At 47.9% G+C, this 23,784-nt stretch overlaps 1 protein-coding gene across 1 annotated transcript in view; it reads right to left on the bottom strand.

Annotated features, from left to right (window-relative positions):
• Positions 1-7,280: 7,280 nt before the first annotated feature.
• The window catches only part of LOC119441365 (PAT complex subunit CCDC47-like), a 57,575-nt gene continuing 41,071 nt past the window's right edge, over positions 7,281-23,784 (bottom strand). The window contains exons 7-8 of the mRNA XM_037705979.1: positions 18,745-18,912; positions 7,281-8,340 (exon numbers count right to left, since the gene is read on the bottom strand). Coding sequence (XP_037561907.1) covers positions 8,269-8,340; positions 18,745-18,912 — 240 coding nt within the window. The 3' untranslated portion in view covers positions 7,281-8,268. The remainder of the gene's footprint in view (positions 8,341-18,744; positions 18,913-23,784) is intronic.

The following is a 23,784-nucleotide window of genomic DNA, read 5'->3' as shown; positions in this document are numbered from 1 at the left end:
GAGCGGATACTGGTCGACATCACACTCGGGGTTGATTGTGACCTTGAAATCCCCACATATTCTCAAGTTTCCGTCTGCTTTTACTACAGGGACAATTGGCGTTGCCCAACAGCTGTGGCTCACTGGAGATAGGATTCCTTGCTGACACATTCTGTCGAGTTCCATACCCACTTTTTCGTGTAGTGCATACGGTAATGAACGGGCTTTCAGAAATCTTGTAGTTGCATCTTTCTTCATCGCAATGCTGGCAGGAGGTCCCTTCATCAGCCCTGTTCCTGGTTCAAAGAGGTCTTTGAACTTTTCCTTCAGCTGTTATGTAACACTTGAGATTTTACTGTCCAGAGTCAGGATTGTGCCTACCTCCTGGTCGAGTAGCAGATGAAGCTTTTGGATCACATCTCTACCACAGTGTGGGTCCAGGGCATCGCACAACGTACAGTTCGGCAGTTGCCCTGTAGTTCTGGTGCTGGGCTGTCGTGTGAAGCACCCCGCTGACAGGTAGCTTTCCCAAGTAGCAATGAAGCTCCCTGTTTGTGGGTTTCAAGGCTGGCCACTGCTTGGCATGGAGTTGATATGATTCTTCAGAAACTATGCAGACTGGGGAATCCGTATCCATCTGCATGGCAAGATCCACTGGTCCCCACTTCAGTGTTTTGTAGACCAGCTCGACCACAGTACCTTCACTTGTTACCGTGAAAATGTTCAGAACTTCAGTGCAGTTCTTGTCGCCATTTTCGACACTCACAACGTTAGCCTGCAACTTCGTTGGCTTTTTCGGTTTTCCACCGCCGAAACACATTTTGGCTAAATGCCCTTGCTTTTGACAATTGTAGCACGTCGACATTTTATGCAGACAGTTCGGAGCATCGTGCGAGCAGTCGCCACAACGAATGCGCAGCCGCGCTGTCTTTGCCTTGGCGTGCCGAAACTGTGGATTCGTTTTCTTGAAGGCTACGGCGTTAACTTCATTCGCCGATCCCGAAGCATTTGCGTGAGGTATACGTTTCACGTTTTGCATCGCCAGTTCTGCAGAAGTGGCGATATCCATTGCATCTTGAAGGGTAAGGGACTTTGGCTTCATGAGGAGTACCCGTTGGACCATCTTTTCTCGCAATCCGATGATGAATCTGTCACGCAGGTTTCATTCCAACGCGCTACCAAAGCCACAGTTGTCTGCAATCTTGCGAAGTTCCGCCAAGTATTCGCCTACCTTCTCGCCGGTGTTCTGTACACGGGTTTGAAACGGGTACGTTTCATATATTTCCGACGGTGCCGGATTCAGGTGCTGCTTGAGCAGTGCAATGATAGCGTCATAAGATTGTTCCCGTGGCTTTTTCGGTGCCAAGAGACTTCGAAGACGACCATACACCTCCGGGTTGAGGCATTTTACGAGAATTGCGCGCTTGCGACCGTCGTCGGTCATTCCATTTGCGTCGTAGTAGGATTCTAGACGCTCGGAGTAGTTTGTCCACGTTTCCGCATTTGAATCGAATTGCGGAGGTGCTGCGAACAATGGCTGTGCGCTCCCTGGTTGCACCATGCCACTTGCTGCGCGCCGGTGCCGCTTCTTGCAACTCACGCCGAGTAGCCGGGTTTGCTTGGCGGTTGTTTTGCTTACGTTCCGTCTTGATCCCGTCCTCGTCGCCACTTGTTGACTTGCTGTCCACTTGTGGTGTACCTTGGGTCACCACACCGCGGTAATGATGCCAACAACAAACAACGGTACGAACACGTTTATTATCACGCCATGTTTTCTTGTGTCCCACACGCCGACAGTTGCCAGACGTGTTTTCTACGTCGGCCAACCCTCTCTCTTGCCACAGATGTCTTTGTCAACACGCACAAAGACGTGTGAGGACATTTGCAGGTTTGAGGGTAGGAAAACATCTTGCTTATTCATGTGAGCAGAGGTTGGCGATGGACACAAGTTTTGCATGAAAATCCATAGACACTGGACCAAAGAAGATGGATCCAAAACACTCGGCGTAGATACTGGGTTGACGCGGTCACCCAGCAAGCGCAGGGTGCAGCCGTAAACCATCTCAGCTACAGAACAGGTGAGTGCTGGTCGGAGTATTGATCGAAGGCTGAGCAGCACGATTGAAATGTGCCATACCCAATCCTCAGTGTGAGATTGAGCTGCGAGTGCTGCTTTAAGTGATGATGTAGTCTCTCTGCGATGCCGTTGGATGCAGGATGGTAAGCAGTTGTGCAAATGTGCGCACAACCCAGAAGGGATGTTACAGGTGTGAAAAGTGCCGACTCAAACTGTCTGCCTCGATCAGTGGCACACCAAAACAGCTAATCCAGGTAGACAGAAAAGTATGAGCAACTGCAGGTCTCCGCCGTTATGTCAGGCATTGGAGCTGCTTCAGGCCACCGTGTGTGCCTATCAATACACGTAAGAAAATGCGTATTGTGGGGATCGAGCCTTCCCGCGCCTCGTCCCCCAGCTCGCACATTGTGCTTAGCTCGATCTCCGGGAACCGCCGCCGTAACGGCAACATGGCGGGCACGGCTAGCACGCCGGAGCTAATTTCCTGCGCAAACCACGCTTCTCCTTCCTGGGTTTGAGTTGCCGTGTGAGCAAATGTCACCGGAGCGCGCCCTGATTGGCCTCCCAAGTAGCGGCCCCCGGGCGCCCTCTCCCCGAGCTCTTTCACGCTGACCGCCTCATCATAAAGAAATTGCCTCATCGCCGCGGCAGATGCTCACAGGCGGCCCACAACGATTTACGGACCTTTGCTCTCGCGACTCCTTGTTCTCGCACTTGGTAGACCGCTACCCGGTTAGCCCTAGTGCAGCGGGCGTGCGTACTTGATCGGTCTTGCGGTGAGTCTTGGCCCGTAAGTGCCGTGGCTGTCGCACTGTGCTTTATCTTGGGTGAACAAACCCGTGCCCATTGGCGAACTGACTCTGGAGCCTTCTCTGTGCCATGTCGGAGAGTCGACGAACCCTGCCGTAGCGCCTTTGTGCGTTGCGGAGTGGAGGAGCGTCGTGCCCTTTCCTGACCATCGCTCGTAGGGCGAGCTTTGTGCACACCCACGGCATGGTGGCAGCATAACCACGGCATGGTGGCAAAGATCCGACGATGTCCAAATGAACGGTGTCGAAACGTGCATCGAGGAGAGGAAATCTTCCCAATGGAGGCTTCGTGTGTTGTTGCACCTTGATACGTTGACACGCTGTACAAGTGCGGACCCAGTCGCGTATATCAGCTTCTTCTTCTTTCTGGGGTTTTACGTGCTAAAACGAGTCCTGATTATGAGACATGCCGTAGTGGAGGGCTCCGGATTAATTTTGACCACCTGGGGTTCGTTAACGTGCACTGCAACGCAAGCACATGGGCGTTTTTGCATTTCGCCTCCATTGAAATGCGGCCGCCGCGGGGCGGGGGGGGGGGGGATTTGATCCCGCTACCTCGTGCTCAGCAGCGTATCGCGCGTATGCGCTGCCAGACGTGACATTCAGTGATAAGGTGTTCCGTGGCACGTATGCCTTGATGGCAGATTGAGTGCAGTGTATCGAAAACAGCGCGACGAAGAAGAGAAGGAACATAAATGCGGGTACAGTTAGGTGGAACGTTAGTAGTCAGGAAAGTTGACTTGCTCCAAGCGGAGGGATGTAGAAAATTGGAGTTGCGGAGGTGGATCGTCCGATGCTTGTTCCGCCACAAGGAAAGGTGGATAGGACTTGTCGTGGCGTTGATGTTAATACGACTGAGAGCATCCCCTGCCCTGTTAAGGCTGCCTTTGATGTAGCGCATGTCCCTCATGAATTCGGCAATGAAAGCAAGATGCCAGAGCTCTCAAGGCGTATGGGTGGCACTGCAGGAATGCAAAGCCGAAACAAGTGGTTTGTGGTCGGTAAGAATGATAAGTTGTCGCCCTTCCAGGAAGTACCTGAAATGCTTCACTGCAAGGTAGGCCGCGAGGAGCTCCCGCCCGAAAGTATCGGCGCCCAGTGTTGCGCAACTTGCAAGAAAAGGAGGAGATAGGGGGCCCATGCACCATTCATCCACTGATGCAGAGCGGCTCCCATGGCTTCTGAAGAAGCGTCCACTAGTGGGAGCGGTCTGTGAAGCGGAGTGCAAGAGGGCGGCTTGGGCAAGTTTGGTCTTAACAGCGGCGGAAGCTTGATCAACGACCGTGCCCCAAAGAAGTGCGGTAGACTCAACTTTCGAAGTGGAAAGGAGTGCTTCAAGAGGCTGCACAAACTTGGAGCATGCAGGGATGAAGCGGCAATAAAAATTAACGAGTCCGAGAAAACGTTGCAAGCAACGTGTGGAGTTTGGTGGTGGGTAGTCAATGATGGCCTGAACCTTGTCAGACAGCGGAGTGATGCCATGATTGGTGATGTCATCCGAAAAAATTGATCTCCGGAACCCCAAACTGACATTTATCAGCATCGATACCCACCGTGGTTGCTTAGTGTCTATCGTGTTGGGCAGCCAAGCACAAGGTGTCGGGATCGAATTCCGGCCACAGCGGCTGCATTTCAATTAGGACCGAAATGCGAAAACACCCGTATACTTAGATTTAGGTGCTCATTAAAGAACCCTAGGTGGTTCAAATTATTCCAGTCCTCTACTACGGCATGCCTCATAATCAGATCGTGGTTTTGGCATGTAATACCCCATAATCTAATTTTTTTATCAACATTGATGACGAGATCGTAATCATGAAGTCGAGTGAAAAAATGACGTAGATGTGCTTTGTGGGCTTCAGCATCCTTGATGGCAACGAGAAGATCATCTATGTAGGGAAAACAAAACGGTAAGCCTCTGGTGACTTCGTCTATGAAACACTGAAAAGTTTGAGCTGCGTTGCGCAAACTGAAAGGCATGCGTAAATACTCAAAAAGGCCAAATGGGGTAGTTATAGCACTTTTTGGGAAGTCGGATGGCTCAAAGGGAATCTGATGATAAGCTTTTATGAGATTTATTTTCGAATACAGTGTAGACCGCTTATAACGTAAGTCACCGGAGTAGCAAATCTCTGCACTATAAGCGGTACCGCACTATAACCAAACGAACGATTTTCAAGCATTGCACGTAGCAAAACACGTAGACCAAGCATGTAGACGTGCCTTGTACTATCGCGCGCACATCGCGATTATGTTTTCGCCTGTGAGCTGGCGAAAACATAATCGTGATGTAGCCGGTGCTTTTCAAGCTCGACAGCTTTGCACCGAGTCAAAACGAAACAACTGTTTGCCACAACCGCTGCGGAAAAAACCGTGACCACTATCGGCACGATTACGAACGGCGACTTTGCGGTGCTGAAGGCACGTGCCCGACGCACTGAGTCTGGACGAATTAACTACCATTCGCGGCAACAACTGCAGTCGAAACCGCGGTCGCTATCTATGCGATCATCGATGGCGACTACGCTATCGAAGCAATCGTGGATGACGACTAAGCAGTTACGAAAGCCCGCGGCCAACGCGGTGTTATGAGCGGCGGTAAACACAAGAATTCCGGCTTTAAAGACACAAATAGGCTCGAGTGTTCCGGCGTTGCTGTCATTCACGTACGATTTCAACTGATGGCTGTGGCGATGCAGACTCCGCCGCTTCGTTTCGGTTGGACGCTAGCGCCGCTCTTGCTCTTTTGCGGTGCTCTTCGCTCACCGAGCTCCGAATGTAGCCCGGATTAATCGATGTGCAGCCAAATAAGTCCGAATTAACGAGAGTTTAATTGCATTGATTAATGCACACGCCGGCCGAGAGCACGCACCTTGTCAGCTTTCGAGGCAGGAATTATGCTGACCTCTGCACCAGTGTCTACTAACAAATGCAGTCCTGTGGTTCGGTCAGTTATACAGAAAAGGCGGCTTGACGTATGGCCATGATTGCCCGCCGCTGTTATTGACCACCGGCCTGAGCGTTTCCCGTGCGCCACTAACAGGGCGACACACATCGATGAGCTACGGGGCGAAAACGTAGGTGGCAGTAGCAGAGGCTCTGTGATGAAAAACTGTGCTCAAGTTGTTGAAACGCCCGTTGCATAGAAGGCGGTGTGAGAAGTTGATGAGTTGGACAGGGCCGGTCATTGAAGTTGCGAGTGTTGCGCAATTCCTGACGCAAGTTGGCGACTAGAGATGTGAGCTCTTTTACTGTTTCCCGAAGCGAAATCCACTTGAGGAAGTGGTGAGCTATGGACAGTACTTATGACTGCCTGAATGATGTCCATCATATTGTCGGCCAGTTCAGCGAGTTCCGACAAGGACTTACGCTTACCTGAGGAAAGCCATGCGTACATTGGCAGGAAGATGTTGTAGAAACAACTCACGTATACAGCCATGTCCAAGGATTATAGTTGGGCACCAATGAGGTGTGGCAGGTTACGTAGAAACTTGATTGGACGTCTGTCACCGAGCTCTTTGTTGTGCCGGAGCTGCTGAATACGCCGATGCGCAAGCGGGACAAGACGGCAAAGAAGAGTCTCTGATTGTTGTATATAGAGTTTCGTCACGTGGCTGTACGAGGATGTCATGTATCTCACCTGTAGCGGCAATGCTTCAAGCAGGAGTTCGGACTTGCGAACTTCTGATGTGACACGATGACTGCGGAACTTGTTCTCAGCCTGTACGAAGCATAAGGAGGGACCGGCAAGACATAGCTGTGGTAGTGTAATGGTGGCTGTAGCGCCTGCAACATCCGTATAAGGTACCTAACCGGTTGCAGAGGTAGTAGGAGCGGGGTTGAGGTCATCTGGAGTCTCGTGTTGGTCCATTGAAGGTTGCATTCGTAGTCCAGTTCACCAGTAACTGTGGAACCACTAAGCACAGTTAAGAACACTGGGGCTTTATTTGTACGTCCCTTCACTTGATCTACTCCATCGTTTCACATCCTCTTCACCTCATTCAGCCGTTCTCCACTACTCGCTCATGTCTAAACCGGCGACGCACCAGAAGAAGAAAAGTTTGCCACAGTCCTTTTCTTCTGGTTTGGAAGCAAATGTCAACAATCTTGCATTATGCTGCAGAGTATACTTAGTCTGCAGTTTGGGCAGCTACTGAGCGCACATACCTGTCTGCATAACTGCTAATGGCCAAAGTGCGTCACAGGTAGACAAAAAGAGAAATTGTGAAATTTCACACTTGTGAAAAAGAAAAAAAAGGGCACACACACAGAAAAGTGACGCATGAAGTGGTTTTACTCTGCCTGTGTGTATCCACTTTATGAAATTTCACAACGCAAGACAGAAAATGTGATTCCACGCCAACATAGGTCCCTTTCATAGTCCAGCGTGACAAGCAGATCAAGTGAAGCAAGAGTGAAAACCAGGCAATTTATTTACCCCATTTATGATTTGACAAAGGAATCTGGAAGACATACCTATCTACGGAACACTAAGAAGCAAGGCATCGCACAACACAACACGAGGTGTGTCATGTCCATCCCTGTAGACATTTTGGAAGTTCCAAGTTTTGTCACCTGCTTGTAATATACAATGTTCAAGGAGACAGGTACAGGTAAGACCTTTACCAGGTGACCATGTCACAGGAGTTAAACATCTGCTTTTCACAGATGCTACAGCAAGACTCTGTGTAAACCACTGTAAAAGGGATACAGTCATTTATGGCGACTCGGAGCATGTATGAAAAAAGGAAACAAGTGGCTAAGGTTGGCCAAACAATGCTAAGTGCTTATCTATGCCACTTGCATGGGTACACTGCAGTCCGTTCAATTACTACATTACATCTCTAGCAATTATCCCTACAATATCAACACCTGTGCACTATCAGTCTGACAAAGTGAGATCAACATAAACTGTGCTCTAATTGTGTTGTATGTTCACTGAATGACATCGTCGTGGTACCTCGAAGAAACATTATAATGACAGCAAAAAGTGTATTGCAAAAGCAACTGAAGGGTGTATGCCTGTAATGTCCGTGCATTAACTGCTATGATTGGTGCCAAGGCCTTTTGTGCCAGTGTCGGGGGGGTTCGTGTCGTTTTGGCATCTTCAAGGCTGGCATGATTGCCATAAGTATTTCATGTACATCGCTGCTTTGAGGTTCTTTCAAAGCACTGCTCGCCGCATGTGTTCGCATGTATTAATTCGCCAGCACACGGCCTTCCTTGCACTGCACCGTCCCGTGTGATGTCCACTCTCCCTGCTGACCGCTTGAAGGATCACGCCAGCCTGTTCACAACAACAGTGGCAAGAGATGCTTCGCTGCCTTAGGCCTTCCTTGGCCTGATGCAGCAGCCTTTGGAAGCACACACACACACACAACCAACACAGGCACACACAGCAGTTCAGAGCGTCTTCACCTTGAGCTGCTTCATCTTGGGTGTGCGACGCTTGAGCTCTCGTCGGTGCTCCCGCTCCTGAAAAGAGAGTCGCTGCAATAAGTACTGGTGGAACTGCACCCACAGCCAAATTCATTTGTGAAACTCTGCATGTGGCAAGATGAAGATGGAACTAGAGTCAAACCTTGTTATAACAAAACAGGATATAATGGAATAATGGATATTGTCACATAGTCATGATGGTGAAGAATTAGACCATGGCACAATGGCATGCCACAAAACTCTTTATTGGATGAACCGGTGCTCACAAGAACAAGTTATACTCAGGCAGAGAGCACAAGTGTCGATCATCGAAATCTGATCTGTGGGGCAAGTACTTTGGCAATTTATACATGCCTCAAAGATTCTATCGTAATTGCTGGTGCTTGCGTGCATTCTAGAATGTACATAACTATTTGCGTCATGCACGCAATCTGATTACACAAGGTTTCGTGACAACATAGGCAACAGATATTATCAGTGATGACTTTCAATGCAGTTCAGATGCATGCATGCAGTTCAGATGCATGCAGGTGCATCTTGCACCAAGTGATAACGTTAATAGTTGTTAGCTGATGAAAAGTGGGTCCTGGAAAAATGGTAAACAAATGATGAACAAGGTACACATGTTGACATAACAAAGTAAGTGAAGTTCCCCTTGAAATCCCCATCCAGATTCATATTACAATACAAGCAATAAGGGATATAACACTGGCTCCCCCTTGAACTTTGTTATGACAAGGTTTTACTGCAGCAGAATAGCTGTATCAAAAGCTCACCAAATGCAATGGTGCAGTACATCCACTGTAGGGGCTTAGGCGGGGGGGGGGGGGGGGCACAAGGTGCACATCCACTCCGAAATTTCTGTTTACCAGGATACCTGGCATCACATAAAATGCGACAACACCCACCTGCCCCCCCCCCCCCCCCCCCGCCTCCCCCGGTCAAGTCCATGCCCTCGAGAAATTCCTGGCTATGCCAGCAGTGTGGTTATAGAAGTCTCGCTCTGTGCATTTTGCAGGGCATTTGTTGTTGATCTGTGACACTTTCTATGGAATAACTACAGTCATACCTCAATATAACAAAGTCTACTAAAAAAATTGGGGTAGCTTGCATTAATGGCACAAGGCTAAAGACACAGCGGAGCTGATCGGTTCCTAGCTGGTCCTGGTTATACGAAGTGATGCTAAGTTATACGAAGTGTATAAGCATTTCTTTGTGGTCCGTGGCATCGGGGAATGCATCGCAAAGCACTTGCAGTCCGAACACACGTAGGGGAAGTGGGGCGAAAGATATGCATAGCGCACAGGCGGCGCGCAGCAGATGAAACGCTGGGATGACGTCACGGCACATGCGCAGTAGCGCGCAGCTGGTGGGAGCTCGGCCGAGCCGCCGCCAGAGGCGCCTGCTGCAGTCACGGACTCCGCGAGCAGTCAGCACTAATACGGGGAAATGGAGAAGCGTGGATGGCGCCGGTAGCACCTCTGTGCGTTGCCTCGTTGGTGCTGCTACAATTTGTTCCTCTCTCTCGCTCTCATTTTCTCTTTCTCTCTCTCAAGCATACTGGCGCTGAGCCGTGCTCCCTCAAGGGCTGCAGAAGATAGCACCAACCTTTCCCTTTCCCTCAAGAACCACTTATCGATCTCAAGCATAGCGCGCGACGCTCTGCGAGATGGCTGCTTCTCTCTCCCGAGCATAGTGCGCGACGCGCGCAATCTCTCGCTCTAATTTTCTCTTTCTCTCTCCCGAGCGTAACACACGATGCTCCGCGAGGTGGTTGCTAGGCAACGCAGTGGCAGGCGGCACACTTTTCAGCGGGCTTAAACAGCTCCGCTGTTAAAATGTTTCTTGCCAACATTATACAGTAAGAAATATATGCCTAAGGTAAATAAACGAAATAATGAATATCGGATATAACGAAGTATTATCATGTCGGATGTGACTTCATTATAACGAGGTTCAACTGTATTGCATATACTAAAACCACAACCTTCGGACACAAAATTACATCAAATCACATATTATTTGTGCACAGATGTGCTTGTAATATAATTAAGTTGGTAAAATCGGCACTTTGCTTTGCTATATTGAAATGTTATTATACTAAGGGAATTTGACATTTTCTGCAAATAAGTACAGTCAGTGACAGGATTTTCTAAAGGGAAAGGGCCACAAAATTTTTTGCATTGTCAGGCAATAGGAAAAAACAAATTTCAACGAGAAAAAAAAACACATTTTGTTCAATTTGAGAGTCGGTGAACAAAGATACGGTTTCATGCCGTGTCGACAATACCTTCACATGGGCGGTACAATGCGAAGCCTGCGAAGCTTTTGCATTTCAGCGTTGCCCGCAGTGGGACGATTTTATCAGCCATATCGGCTCGCCCATTTTTTTTAGCACCTGCCACAGATTACATCTAAGGTTGTGTGGGCTGCTTTTGCACTCAGCTGCAGCCACGGCCACGCTAGCTGGTTAGGAGAGGAGACCTGCCCCCTCGCCACCGTGTGCGCAAGATAATGTGCAACAAGCCACCATTATTCTCAGCTCACCCTTGCACACTTTCCCTCACAGCATATGGCATGCGGGGCGCCATAGAATCTTATCGCACTTAGGACTTTATAGGGAACATGACGACGAGAAGGTTTTGTGTTTCGTATTACAGTATTCCTCCGTTAATTCGATCCCGACTGAAAGTCCCGGACAGCAGGCACCCATACATTTCTATGGGCCCAAAATGCTGTTATTTCGATTTCAAAATTGGCCTGCACCAGATAATTCAAACTTGATTGGTCAGCTTTGCCGCAATACAAACGTGCTATGCGATGAAGCATACCAAGAATGAAAGGGGCCACTGCCGGGAGAGACAGTATGAGTTGCTTAATTATAATTATACACTCGTGCACCTGCCATCTCTGGTCACAGTTTGAGCACCTAGATGCTAAATATGCATACTGGCAGCCATTCAGAGCTGTTTATGAAGTTTCTGTGGCAATTCAAGCCCTTGTTTCGCCCACCATGTGTCTCGTATACGAGACCATTAACGGGGTCTAGTATGCGTTCCTTAATTATATGTGCACACATGCCATGCACCAAGAAAGGAAGCGAAGAAAAACCATCTGTGTTTTGGGAAAGCTAGCGAAAAAGAAGGCGGTAAGATGAAAAAAGAACAGGCCTGCGCGGCACACGCAGCACAGTCATAGTGTAAGCTGGTGGAGCGGCTCAAGAGTAGCTACAATTTGGGCACCACACACAACAGGGTCTTTGCGGCAGTCTGTTGGCCTCGTTTTGACGAGAACGATCTGAACTGTCCGCCCGGCGTCGACGGCGAGCTGCGGCTTGTAATGCTCTCTGCAGAGCAGTCTGCTGAGCCCGATGAAGCCTTACAACTGCAACTTACATGTCGGGCATGCTGCATTTGCAGGCACCTTAACTAGATGGCGCCACCATACTGGCTCAGGCTCGGCAGCTCGGGATTGCGTTGATTGCGCGCCTCGTCTGAATTGCATCTCTGCACCTGCGCACGCTGCGTTTGCAGGCGCCTTACCTAGATGGCGCCACCATACTGGAAGAGGCTTGGGTCGTCTGCCCCTGCGCGCTTGGGAGCATTTTAAGGCATTTTTCCGCTGCCCAATAGCAAGCGCTTGCGTGGCTCAGTGGTAGAGCATCTGGCTCCCACGCAGCGGGCGTGGGTTCGATCCCGGCGGGAATTGGGTACTTTTTTAACATTTCCGGCAATAGCGGTACGGCGGCACCATCGTGAACCGAAACGGCTATTGGAATGAGCCAATAACAGCTTACGCTGTAAAACTCCAAAAGTCGAAGGGACGTATAGGGCCAACAAAACAGCAGGGGTCTATCGAAACACTGAAAGCCCGCCAGTAAACTTATTAAGCGTCTTGGTGCTGATACTGCGACTGGAGATGGCGCAGGTGTATGTGTAAATTAAGGAACACGTGCTATGTCCCAAAACACTGGCACCTTTCCCCACTTGTTATGCTTCACCGCATACCACAGCTGTAGTATGGCGAAGCTAATTTAAAGGCAAACACAGTCGAAACCACTTATAACAATACCGGTTTTAACAATGAGAAGCTGCTGCACCGTCACCTTTTGTATGTTTTCTATGGTGAAATAACCCAATTACTACAATGCCCCCATGCTGCATTATCGGTTATAACGATGAAGTTATAATCACTGCGTGTCCGTGTCGAAAGGGAATGGAATGCGAACTCCTTCTAAACAAATAAGAAAAAAAGAAATTTGAGCCGTTGCACGCCAGCGCACGCTGTTTTCCATCCTTCTCCGCATCGCCAGCCTCTCGCGCCTCTGTTCCAACGTTGCCGTTCCACCCCTCTGAACACGAAAGGACTGCGCCCATAGCTCTGCGCCGCGCCACCCTCCGAAACACAAATGGTCCGCCGCCAACGCGTACACCGCCAACTGCGCTGATAGCTGGGCCATAGAGAAAAAATTGGAGCGCCGCAAATTTGCCCTGCAATAGAGCCAAAACGAAGTGACAGAGTTCGCGATACCATGGTCAACAGTGAAAATTGTACTGGAATGACGGCAACGCCAGGACGCTTGATGTCTATTTGTGCCTTTAAAGACTTTATCCTTGCGTTTACCGCCGCGTGCCTTCGTGACTGCGTAGTCACCCTATGATCGCGTCGATAGCGGCCGCGAGTTCATTCGCAGTGGTTGCGACGAACAGTAGTTACGTTTTGACTCGGTACGCTCGTCAGCCACATGCCTTCATAACTGAGTAGTCGCCATCCATGATTGCGTCGATAGCGACCGCAGTTTCGTCCGCAGTTGCAGCAAACGATAGTTTTGTTTTGACTCAGTGCATGCGTCGGCCGCGCGCCTTCAGTACCACAAGGTCACCGTCGATGATCGCATCGACAGCAGCCGCAGCAAACGTGTCGTTTTTACTCAGTGCAAAGCTGTGAAAGATGAAGAGCACTGTCTACATCGCGATGGGCAGGACCTGATGAAAAAATAATGGGATGTGCGCGCGGTATCGAAAAACATGTCTCAGATAAAGAGGTGCGCCGCAGTCGCAAGGCCTTCGCCGCTGCGAGCGCTAATCATTCACGAGATGACTAGAATTGCAGCTTCTGCACTGCTTTTGTGCAAAATAGAAACAGGATTCTGCTGATTCATTCAGTAAATAAAACCATGTTGATGTAGAAAGCATTTGTTTATTGTTTTCTTGATACTATCGATAATTCGCCATACGGTTAATTTGTACATTTTTTCGGTCCAGTGAAATCCGAATTAAGGGGATATGTGGGGTTTTGAATTATTTTCTTTAATATTTGAGCTAGAATGATGAATATTTCTAGGTTTATGTAGTTTTATGCACAGGTCCTAAATAGAAGGTTTAATGTATTTCATACCATTCTTTCTTAACAGACACATTTTGGTAAAAATGTTTTGTCATCTTTCTGAAAAAATGTACTGCATATTTTTTGGTGTACTCTTTACCATTACAACCTACACTAATCAAAGAGTGCCGTAAGACGAGTTTTGTCATTCTAGCTTCTCCAGAACAAAAGTTGTAAGCATTTGAACTTCATGTTTGCAGTGCAGGTATAATTACTTGGATAAAAATTGTCATTTGTTTTAATTTATAGCTGAACCTTACATTATTTGGTAGTCTTACGGCACTTACTGAGCCCTAAGGTTTCAAATGAAAGAAGAATGATTAAAATTGGACTTGCAGAAGCTTAGAAAACCTGATCAGAAGATTGCACACGGGCTGAAAAATTGAAACTGAGAAAATCACAAAAAACGTAAGGCATTGTTTTCAAGAGTTGTGCAACCAATAAAATAGCTTTATTTAATAGCTAACACATTAATATGCCCCAGGTGAATAATCGGTGCATGGTTTTTCATGGTGTCGCCGCTTTGCTGCGTGAAGGAAGGCGGCTGAAGCTCCCCGTTTTCGCTCTACACTATTGAGGCGGTGACCGTCTTTCTCTTCTGCTCTTTGGATGCCCTTGCTGCTTTGTTCTTTTTGCATTTCTCGTAGAATACGAAATGAGGCTTCTTTCATCCCTGCATTATACCTCATTACTAATTCTGCAACCGCAGTTTCCACTGCAAATAGGGAGGCATGTTTGGTCTTTGGCATGAGGGACCAGATCACAGAATGCAGTGATTCGTTTGCATTTTGTGTCTTGCCTCTGTGGCAGCGCTGCAAGTCGTTCATAGACAGGCAGCAAGTCGTTCATAGACAGGCAGGAGTGCCTTACGAATATGCTTTGGCAAGCTCCGGTGCTTTGGAAGTGTTTCTCCTCTAGCAGTAGCAGCATTCTGTTTGCACCATGAGTTGGCCCCACTGGGGAACAGGCTGTGATTTGGGTTTTCATCAGACGAACATATGTGATGATAGGTTGCCATTACCGCTTAGTGCATACCATCTATGTTGCCCACGTTTGACTTCAGTGCCCAGCCGTAATAATTGGTGAGTTTTGTAATCAGGTCACCTGTCAGTCGACCTTTGCCAAACACTCAGACTCTCACCATGCTCTGTTTTGTGCTTCATGATGAGGTTGCGAAGAGCAGTGCCCATCCGCTTCTGCACATGGTTAATGCAGTCTTCCTTCTCTACATTTATGTAACCATAAACTTTGGCCTCTTCGAGTGCGTGGAAAGACCTGCTGTCTCCATCGCAAGGCATTGTGGTGTAGCGTAAACCATGGCGCGATAGGGAGCGCTTAAAGAGGGCAACAAATGCCTCTGGCTCCATCTGGCCGGATTTACTATCAGTATTTTTCTGGCACACATGATTTTCTTTCCAGGCACTGTACCCAGGATCTTCCTTTGGCGGTGCATGTTTACAGCGAAGACAGAAGTTTGATAGTACTTTAAAATCTAGCACATATCCCGAAAACAACTCGATTACTGCACCCACGCCAATATGGGACAGGTGCCCCCTAGTCATCCAAGTGCCATCAAAACAAACTGCAATGTTTATAATATTTCTGAAATTCAGCACTTTGTAAAGTTCCTTTACTGCTGAAGCAGAGTTGGAAAGCCCCTTTGCACAAGCATCCATTGCAGCTGGGTTCAGTCTTTCCTTCAAGTGTCCCTGGTACGTCTTGTGGTGCAGGCCTCTGTGGGATATCCCCATAGCTCAAAATAAGCCGTTAAGCGCTGTTTGCCCATTACCGGTACTTTGAATGGCACGGGCCGCGAGAACGTTTATCACAAACGGGTTAGATTTTGCCATTCCTGACACGCGCCTCGAGCTCCATTTCATTTCCAAACAGCCGCAAAAGTTGCATTCCAGGCTCAGTTGCACCGCGATTCCGTAATCATTTGCACCTCTGGAGATCGTACTATCTCCGCACTTCTGGCACACAGTCTTGCGAAGCAGTTCGTTGACAATATCGATGTCGACGAGCCCGTGTCGTAGCGCGTCGTTGCGAGCGTCCGCAGCTTCCGCTCGGTAGCCGAGAGAGACGATAAATCCGCAGTTTTTTCGTCCGCCTTTCGTTGGAGCTGAACGCGATCATCCTTGCTGAGGAACGTTGCGTCAATTCTCTGTCGCTGCTACTGGCCGCCACTTCCAAGGGAGCCAACAGCGGGTATCGTGGACTCGCCCGACGTCGTTGAGCTGGCCATCGGCGCCTCCTCTGATTCGCCTTCCGATAGTGCGCCGGTGCCCAATGATATTGTCGGCGAAACGAAGGAGTCCGCTAGCCTTTTAACGCATTTCTTGCACTTCTTCCCGAATTTGTGGACGGTGCGGTACTTCCGATACGGCAGCACATCGTATGCCCGCGTGCGTCTTTATCCGCCCTCAAAATGGCGGCCCACGCGAGCAATATGCGGGCGGCTGAACTTCGCGCGCGCCAATGAGAAGCCTCCACTTTGCCACATGATAACAAGCAGCCAATGACGGGCTCGCATTCGTTTTTTACTTTCTTGCGTTTTTGTCTGCATTGACGCTCAGTGTAAGGATTTTCTACGGCGGGAAAAAGAGCTGAAGGGTCGCTCTTTCAAACGAGGCCAAGATGGCCACGTAATGGCGGACGGCTACGAAATGCAGCGCCGCTGAATATGGGCATTTTTTGCGATGTTTTCGCGAGAAACCATGTCGAGTTCTCTCGTTTATTTGACAATTTCTTTAAAACTATGCGTCTCAAAGGTTCAAAACTTCGGCTATCGGTGGAATGGACCCCGATAATTACGAATATGACAAAATGTAAAAAACTATTTTTTCGCAATTTCTCGATCCTAAAGACCCGCGTCCCCCCTTAACCAGGTTTTACTATAGCAGTGCCATTTGTGAACGCCGACAGACGCGACTTGTTACACGCGATCAGAGCGTGCAGGAAGCAGAGTTAAACAGTTAAACGAGTCAACACTATCAGCAGCCAGATGGAGGATGCTGGTGGGGAGGGGCACTGGCCTCCAGGCCATTATAGCTTTCTCACAACAGCTTTTTTTTTCATGCAACCCAGTAATAGCAATTATCGATTATAACAATGGAATTTTCGTTACACTTGAATATTGTTATAAGTGGGTTCGACTGTACTGCCAAGTGAATCAACGGCGTGTTTCAACATTCTCTTACTGACTTTTGTTTGATTCGACCTGCTGGATAATTCGACCAGTTTGTCGGTACAGTTACGGTCGAATAAACAAACTCGACTGTATATCGCTACTCACGTTTATCACTGCTGTTGCAACACAAGGCAATAATAATTGGCCACAACAAAAACACCAAATAGAGCGCTGACGCAACGCACACTCAGAATATAGAATTTTACGCAGCGTAGAATGCGCTGATGCACGATACCCTATGCCAACACCGCATTCATCAGTTATGACCTCTAAAATCATGCGGCCCGCAGCCCTATGCGAACACCGCACTCACCTGTTATGACCTCTAAAAATCTTGTGGCCAGCACCACCATATTTTGGAGGCAATGACCAGCTTAATTCGCTGCTACCAGTGAAGACACTGCTCTGCTATTGCATATAATTATCCGATCTGTCGAATCATCCGATTTGCTGAATTACCGAGGGTCAAATTAACGAGGTTCGAATGGACAAGGTTTTGCTGTACAGTGCAGACCACTTAAAATGTAACCACTTTTAGCACAGGACCGATTATAGCGTGGGTTTTTTTTACCACTGATATATCTCCCATAGAACTCAATGTGCACGTACATGAAATCTGCACACGGAGCACGGCCTTTTCTAGGATGCGTTGAGCACGGCCTGCATGGTTACCGGGTGGGCATACGCGGAGGAGTGTGAGCGCGGGCGCGCGCTTGGAGACCAGTGGCGAAAAGCAAAACAAAAAGTCGCAGTTTCCCCCAAAAGGCGAAGCATCAATTGCGACAGCAAATTTACTAGTAGAGTATACGGAGTAAGGATAGTAGTTTTATGGTCTGCATAAACTTGGACACATCGGCTTACTAACTGAATTAACAAGCATGGTGTCAGCGTGCCCAAGTAAACACGAATAGATCGCACTCGATGACTGCAGACAAGCACTAAAAACGCTGGCCTGAGCAAACGCGGCAGGAGCAGCGACCGAAGGTTCCCATGGTCTATCGCTTCAACGGAAACTGAGCGGCGAAAGCACAGCGCATACAAAGGTCAGAGCTGTGTGGAGATCGCTTTAAAGATACGGTGCGCGCGACAGCCCTCAGCCACGTAAAGCACAAGTATGCAGCAGCTTGCAGAGTAAAAGCTGCGCCCCCTCCCTCCCACGCTGCCCTCGCGCTTTCCTCCTTTCGTGTGGGAGATTGAGTCGCCAGTTCCCCTTGCGCCCGGTCGCAAGATACGCATTGAGTGCCGCAGCTAAACGTTGCGTCCCCTCCTTCCCGTCCCCCCACGGCCTTCCACACGACGAGAGTCGTCGGGTTTGCTCTCAGCCGTACGTTCGCTCTCCGTGAAAGCATGCATCCCTCCCGCGCTTTCACTCGCACATACGGCATACAGCAGCATACATTTTTTTTTCCTCTTTTTTTTTCAGGAGTGGGAGTGTGGGCGTGTGCGTGGAGACCAGTCTCCAGACGGAAATAACAGCGTTCTTCCGCTGATGCCGCACTTGTCAGAACTTGGTTTCTGTGCTGTGTTGCATGTGTGTGTGGGTGAAATATGTAATAAATTGTGTTTGAAAGGTGGGTTGTCCATTTGGCATAAGCAAAAGCGTAAAAAAGCATGCTTTGGTTATAACGCCATACCGCTTATAGCGCGGATTTTTACAACTCCCGCGACTTACGTTATAAACGGTCTACACTGTATATGCATTATTGCATGTAGTGTACTATGAATCTCTATGGGTATTTCAACGGGAATTTCACTTACTTCGTTATATCCATTATTTTGTTATGTTCCATTGATTTAATTATAACGAGGTGCGACTGTAATTGGGTTTAGGCATAAACTGTGGCAAAATATATTTGCAGACTTGCCTCCCACTTGCGCTGCTTGTCTGGGTCCTCCTCATTCATGATGCGCTCCTTCTCAACACGGCGACGCTCCTCACGCTTGAGCTGAGCCGCCTCCTGCCGCTGGGCGTGCGTCGTCTTCAGGAACTCCTCTTCCACCTTGAGACGGTTGCGGTCGCTCTTCTGCTTGGCCTGCATGGACACAACATGGCCATCACTCGATGAAAGACACTATGCATCAATCGATTACCCCACTTGGCATATCACGCAAAAACAAGAAATTGGGCCGAAACCATTGAAGGATGATTGTCATTCAACTGATGGCTTTCTGGTAGATCTGCCGAGAGATGCTGTTTATTAGAATAGGCGCTGGGCTAGTTGCTTCATACTTAGAGGTTTGACAAGTGCACACCTTACACAGGACAAAGGAAGAAGACATAGCGCTTGTCAAACCTGCTCGTTATTCTGTTGCAGATGCTTATTGGTTAGCTCTAGTGGCCAATGCTATGAGGCGTGTGGGCGATGTGTAGTCGCCACCAGTATCAGCCCACGTTACAATCATTATGGCAAAACAGCGCATGCGATTGAATGGGTGAAACAGACAACACAATGTGCTATGATGCCTGTTTCACAAGTTACGTTGTCTGTGCTGTTTCGCCATAATGAATGTATACCAATAGCACAGCTTAGAACCCACGTCACAAATCACATCAAAATCCTCGTGAGGACAGACATCGTACACTGGCAATAAGATTGGCTCATTTACTTGGCCAGAAAGCCGTCCCCGCAAAGTGTGTGGAAGAGCCATAAAAGGCTACCTTTTAAAAATTACACATAACAGGGAATCATTTGAACAGGGATGAGCATGGCTTAGGAGAAAGCTTTAGCTTGGGGGCTCCTATCTAAATACATGGGAACAAAGAAATTGATTTTCTCCGCAACCACTGCACCCTATTTGATGAGGTTTCTTACATTTAAACGAAAAATTTAACATCTAGTGACTGTTGGAAGCAGGTTTTTTGTTTGGGGCAGCAATATTTCTTTTTTTAAATTCTAAAAATCAGAAATATTTCGAACACGAAACAATCAAGTTTACAACTCAGTGACTCAGCAATGAAATACGAAATCACAATTCTGTGAACTGCATCTAATAATACATGTGTATTATACATTACTCTCAAATACGTCACTAAAAATGTAAGACATTTGCAGAAAACCTAATTCACGTAAAGTATAAATTGACACATGAAATTTGTCCCCTTTAGATGCTCTAACGGATGAAATTTACAGAACTGCCATGTATATTTTTGGTGCAGAGTTACAAATTTGTAATCCACATGTTTCCATTTTTTTTAGTTACTGATTTTTGGCAATTAAAAAAAAATTACAGGCCCTAAATCAAAATTCTGCTTTCATCACAAGAATTTAACTTTCTAAAATGCAACATGTTTCATTCAAATCAGTCCAGGGCCTGTCTCAAGATTTATTAATGCCTCATGATCTCAGCGTATTTCCGTGTTTTACATCTATAGTCGAAGCCCGGATATATCAAATCTGAAGGGGATCACAAGAAAGTTCGATATGTAGGTAATTTGATATATAAAATAAAAAGTTTATCATTGACGTTCAAGGGGATTTTACTGCTGTTCGTTATACACAATAATTCGTTATTTGTGGGTCCGATATAACCGGGTTTGACTGTATTTGAATAGGCAACATCGAAGTTGGCTCTCAGCTAAAGCTTTGCTTTAGGATCAGTCTGACATTGCGTGCTACTTGAAATTTTCTAGAAATGTATGCTACGTCATGGATACACTACAAAACGTTCTAACGGGGAATCTGAAATCGCAGTTTCTGCATCCCAGTTTGGGCGACTCATGAGTGCACTTCATGTTGGCAGTGTTGTGACAAAACAAAACCTTGGGAGCAGAGCTACGCTCCTCATTACATCATAACAAAATGGAAGTGCTCTAAAATGTTATATTCCACCATTTTTTTAATGCCAGCAGATCAAAGAAGAGGTGGCCATACACAAACTGCAGATTTGTTCTCTACCCACCATGACGTTTCCTACAATACTATGTCCAGTGATGCTACGGGCCCATGCCACTTCGGAGCAGCTTTTGGAGCAGTCAGAAATGCAATTTGGAGCAGGTTTACGAAAGCGACTGCAAACTATAATATATGGAGCTCTTACAGTGGGCAAGCCATGTCAAAGCAGTAAGTGGTCGCTGGTTCATCACCTCAACCCAAACAAAAATGAATGTGAAATAAGCAGACTGAGTGAGGTTTGATAATAAAAAAGTTGTCGCAGTTTCACCTGAAAGGCGAAGCATCAATTGCGATAGCAAATTTGTAGAGAGCTATACGGAGTAATGATAGTAGCTTTATCAGCTGTATAAACTTGGACATGCAGCAGGACTGGCAACACGCAGATCTGTTGTCGACGGCGTCGGCGTTTTGCCCGCGTTCGCACAAAATGCGTGCGGCGTTGGTGACTATTGCCGGAGCCTCTGATACAAATCGGCACTTGGTGCCGCAGCTAAACGCCCCCCACGGCCTTTCACGTGTCGGAAGAAGGCGCGTTTGCTCTACACAGGCGCGTAGCCAGGGGGGGGGCTGATGGGGCTTCAGCCTCCCCCGAAATTTTTTCGTGCGGGCATGCACCACCGACCAAAACTACCACCGACGCCGGCAATCATTCTGGATTTTGTCTAAAATGTCTTTTGCACGCTCGAAAAGACATTTCGGCACGAACATTGCGAACTGGGGCTGGATTTTGTGACAACGCCCTTGCACCTGGAGTCACGTAACGCAAGGAGCCCCATCCGAGCACAAACTTTCAACGGCTTTTCGATAGCGAGCGGGCGCGTTGCGGCATCTCGCAGCGGCCGCGGAATATACGGAGCGCATGGATTTCAATTACGAAACTTTATGGATATAAAGTTCTCATAAACTTTTGACGCGAAAGGTGTGCTGACATTTCCGAAGGCATGCTTTAAAAGATTTTCAATTCTAGAACTTGATGGGGTTAATGTTCTTATAAACTTGGACCAACATGCGCGCACTGGAACGCTCGTGTCCAAGCCGTTCCATAAATGGAAGCGCGCCTCGCAATCTCCCACACACACGAAAATACTAAATATCACCGTGACTGTCAGCTAGCAGCTGATAATTTTCTCCAAATATTTTCAGGAAGCGTGCCCAATGTAATTGATCAGCTGGACCAGGGCACGCAAAGTAAAATATGAGAAAACAGAAGAAAATAAACGGCGTATTATTGAGATTTTTTTTTTTGCGGGCGACAAGGTCTGGCTCTCCGTGGCCACAGGGACAGGGGCCCTATGGATTTAAGCAATGCCCCTGCTGAAAATACAGACATTTTCAGAGTGCTTCTTCGCATGCGAGCTGATTGTGGAGATACATATCTGAAGAACCATTTGGAAAGTTGCCCCAGTAATGTCTCGTATTTAAGCGCAGACGCACAAAACCAAATTATAGAAATTTGTGGTGACGTTATCAAAGAAAGCCTAGATTCAAAAGCAGGCTGCTTCTCCATAATTCCTGACGAAACGACGGACATCGCTGGAATCGAACAGCCTACTGTTTCTGCAAGGTACCTAAACAAGTATGCCAACGACATCAAGGGAGTGTTTTAGGTTTTAGCACCGGAATAGATGCCCATCTCTCATTGCGACAGCAGGTTCTGTGTAAATGTGTAAATACTGCTGCAGCTTCTAGTCACCCTTCCAGTGACCACTGCCAGCGCAGAGAGAATATTTTTTTTTAACAAGAGTTTACTGAAAAACTACTTGCGCTCTACAATGTCTGTGGAACCAGGGTGTCTACCAAGTTGACATTTTCAGATTCCCTGAGTTTTCCAGGTTTTCCCTGAGTGATTTTGCTAAATTCCCTGAGTGAAACGGAACTTTCTTTTACATCAAGATGGGCTGACACCATGTTGCCTGATGCTGTCACTCTTTAGTAAGCATGTTAAAAAAATGCGCAGCATCAATTGCGATAGCAAATTAGTGGAGAGCTTTACGGAGTAAGGATAGTAGTTTTATCGATCAGCTGTATAAACTTAGACATGCAGCAGCACCAGCAATGCGCCGAACTGTTGTCGACGCCTTCGGCGTTTTGCCCGCGTTCGCAGCGAACGCGCACGGCGCTGGTGACTGTTGCCTGTGCCTCTGGGGGCGGCTCGGAAGTTTTCGACGAGATCCGAACGGGACACTTGTCGAACAGCGTCCGAAGTCTTTACCACCTTCTCGCCTCACCACATTTTTATATAAATACGCATTTGGGGGCGCAGCTAAACGTCGCCTCCCCTCCCTCCCTCCATTACCACAGCTTTCGTTCCCTTTCAATTAAATTACAGCTAATTTAGGGACGGGCGAATAGTGGATTTGAGGTTCGAAGCAAGTATTGATTTGGTCAAATAATTTCGAATCGAATAGATTGAACAGTATATATTACATATTACAGTAAAACCTAGTTAATTTGAATTTAACGGGATTGAAAAAAAAAATGTCCGAATTATCAGGGTATGCCGAAAACAATAAGCAAATGCTTACTACGTCAGCACGATTTTATTAGTATAATGTATGAGCAAATCCTTTCGCTATTTAGCACAAAAGCAGTGCGGAAGCTGCAATTCTCGTCATCTCGTGACTGATTAGCTCTCGCAGCGGCGATTGAGGCCTCGCGACTTCCTTCGCAGCACGTCTGCGGCGCGCGCCATCATTTCCGACACGCTTTGCACTACCGCGCGCACATCCCGATAATTTTTTCGCCAGTAAGCTCACAGCCAACGTATCGCACGTCCATCGTGATGTAGCCGGTGCGCTTCATCCTCGACAGCTTTGCCCCGAGTCAAACCGAAACAACTGCTTGTCGCAACCGCGGCCGCTATCGACACGATTATGAACGGCGACTTTGCCCACGATAGCGGCAAAAACGCCCGCGTCATGCCGCGAGCGGCAACGCATCATGACGCGCGCGGCAAAAGCGGCAGGAATCGGGGGTTTTACGGCTTGCCGAGGGTGCCGAGAGCGACGAGGG

This window comes from Dermacentor silvarum, chromosome 2 (genome assembly GCF_013339745.2).
Source record: "Dermacentor silvarum isolate Dsil-2018 chromosome 2, BIME_Dsil_1.4, whole genome shotgun sequence".
In the NCBI taxonomy this organism is placed as follows: Eukaryota; Metazoa; Arthropoda; class Arachnida; order Ixodida; family Ixodidae; genus Dermacentor; species Dermacentor silvarum.
This window is presented reverse-complemented; position numbering and strand designations above follow the sequence as displayed.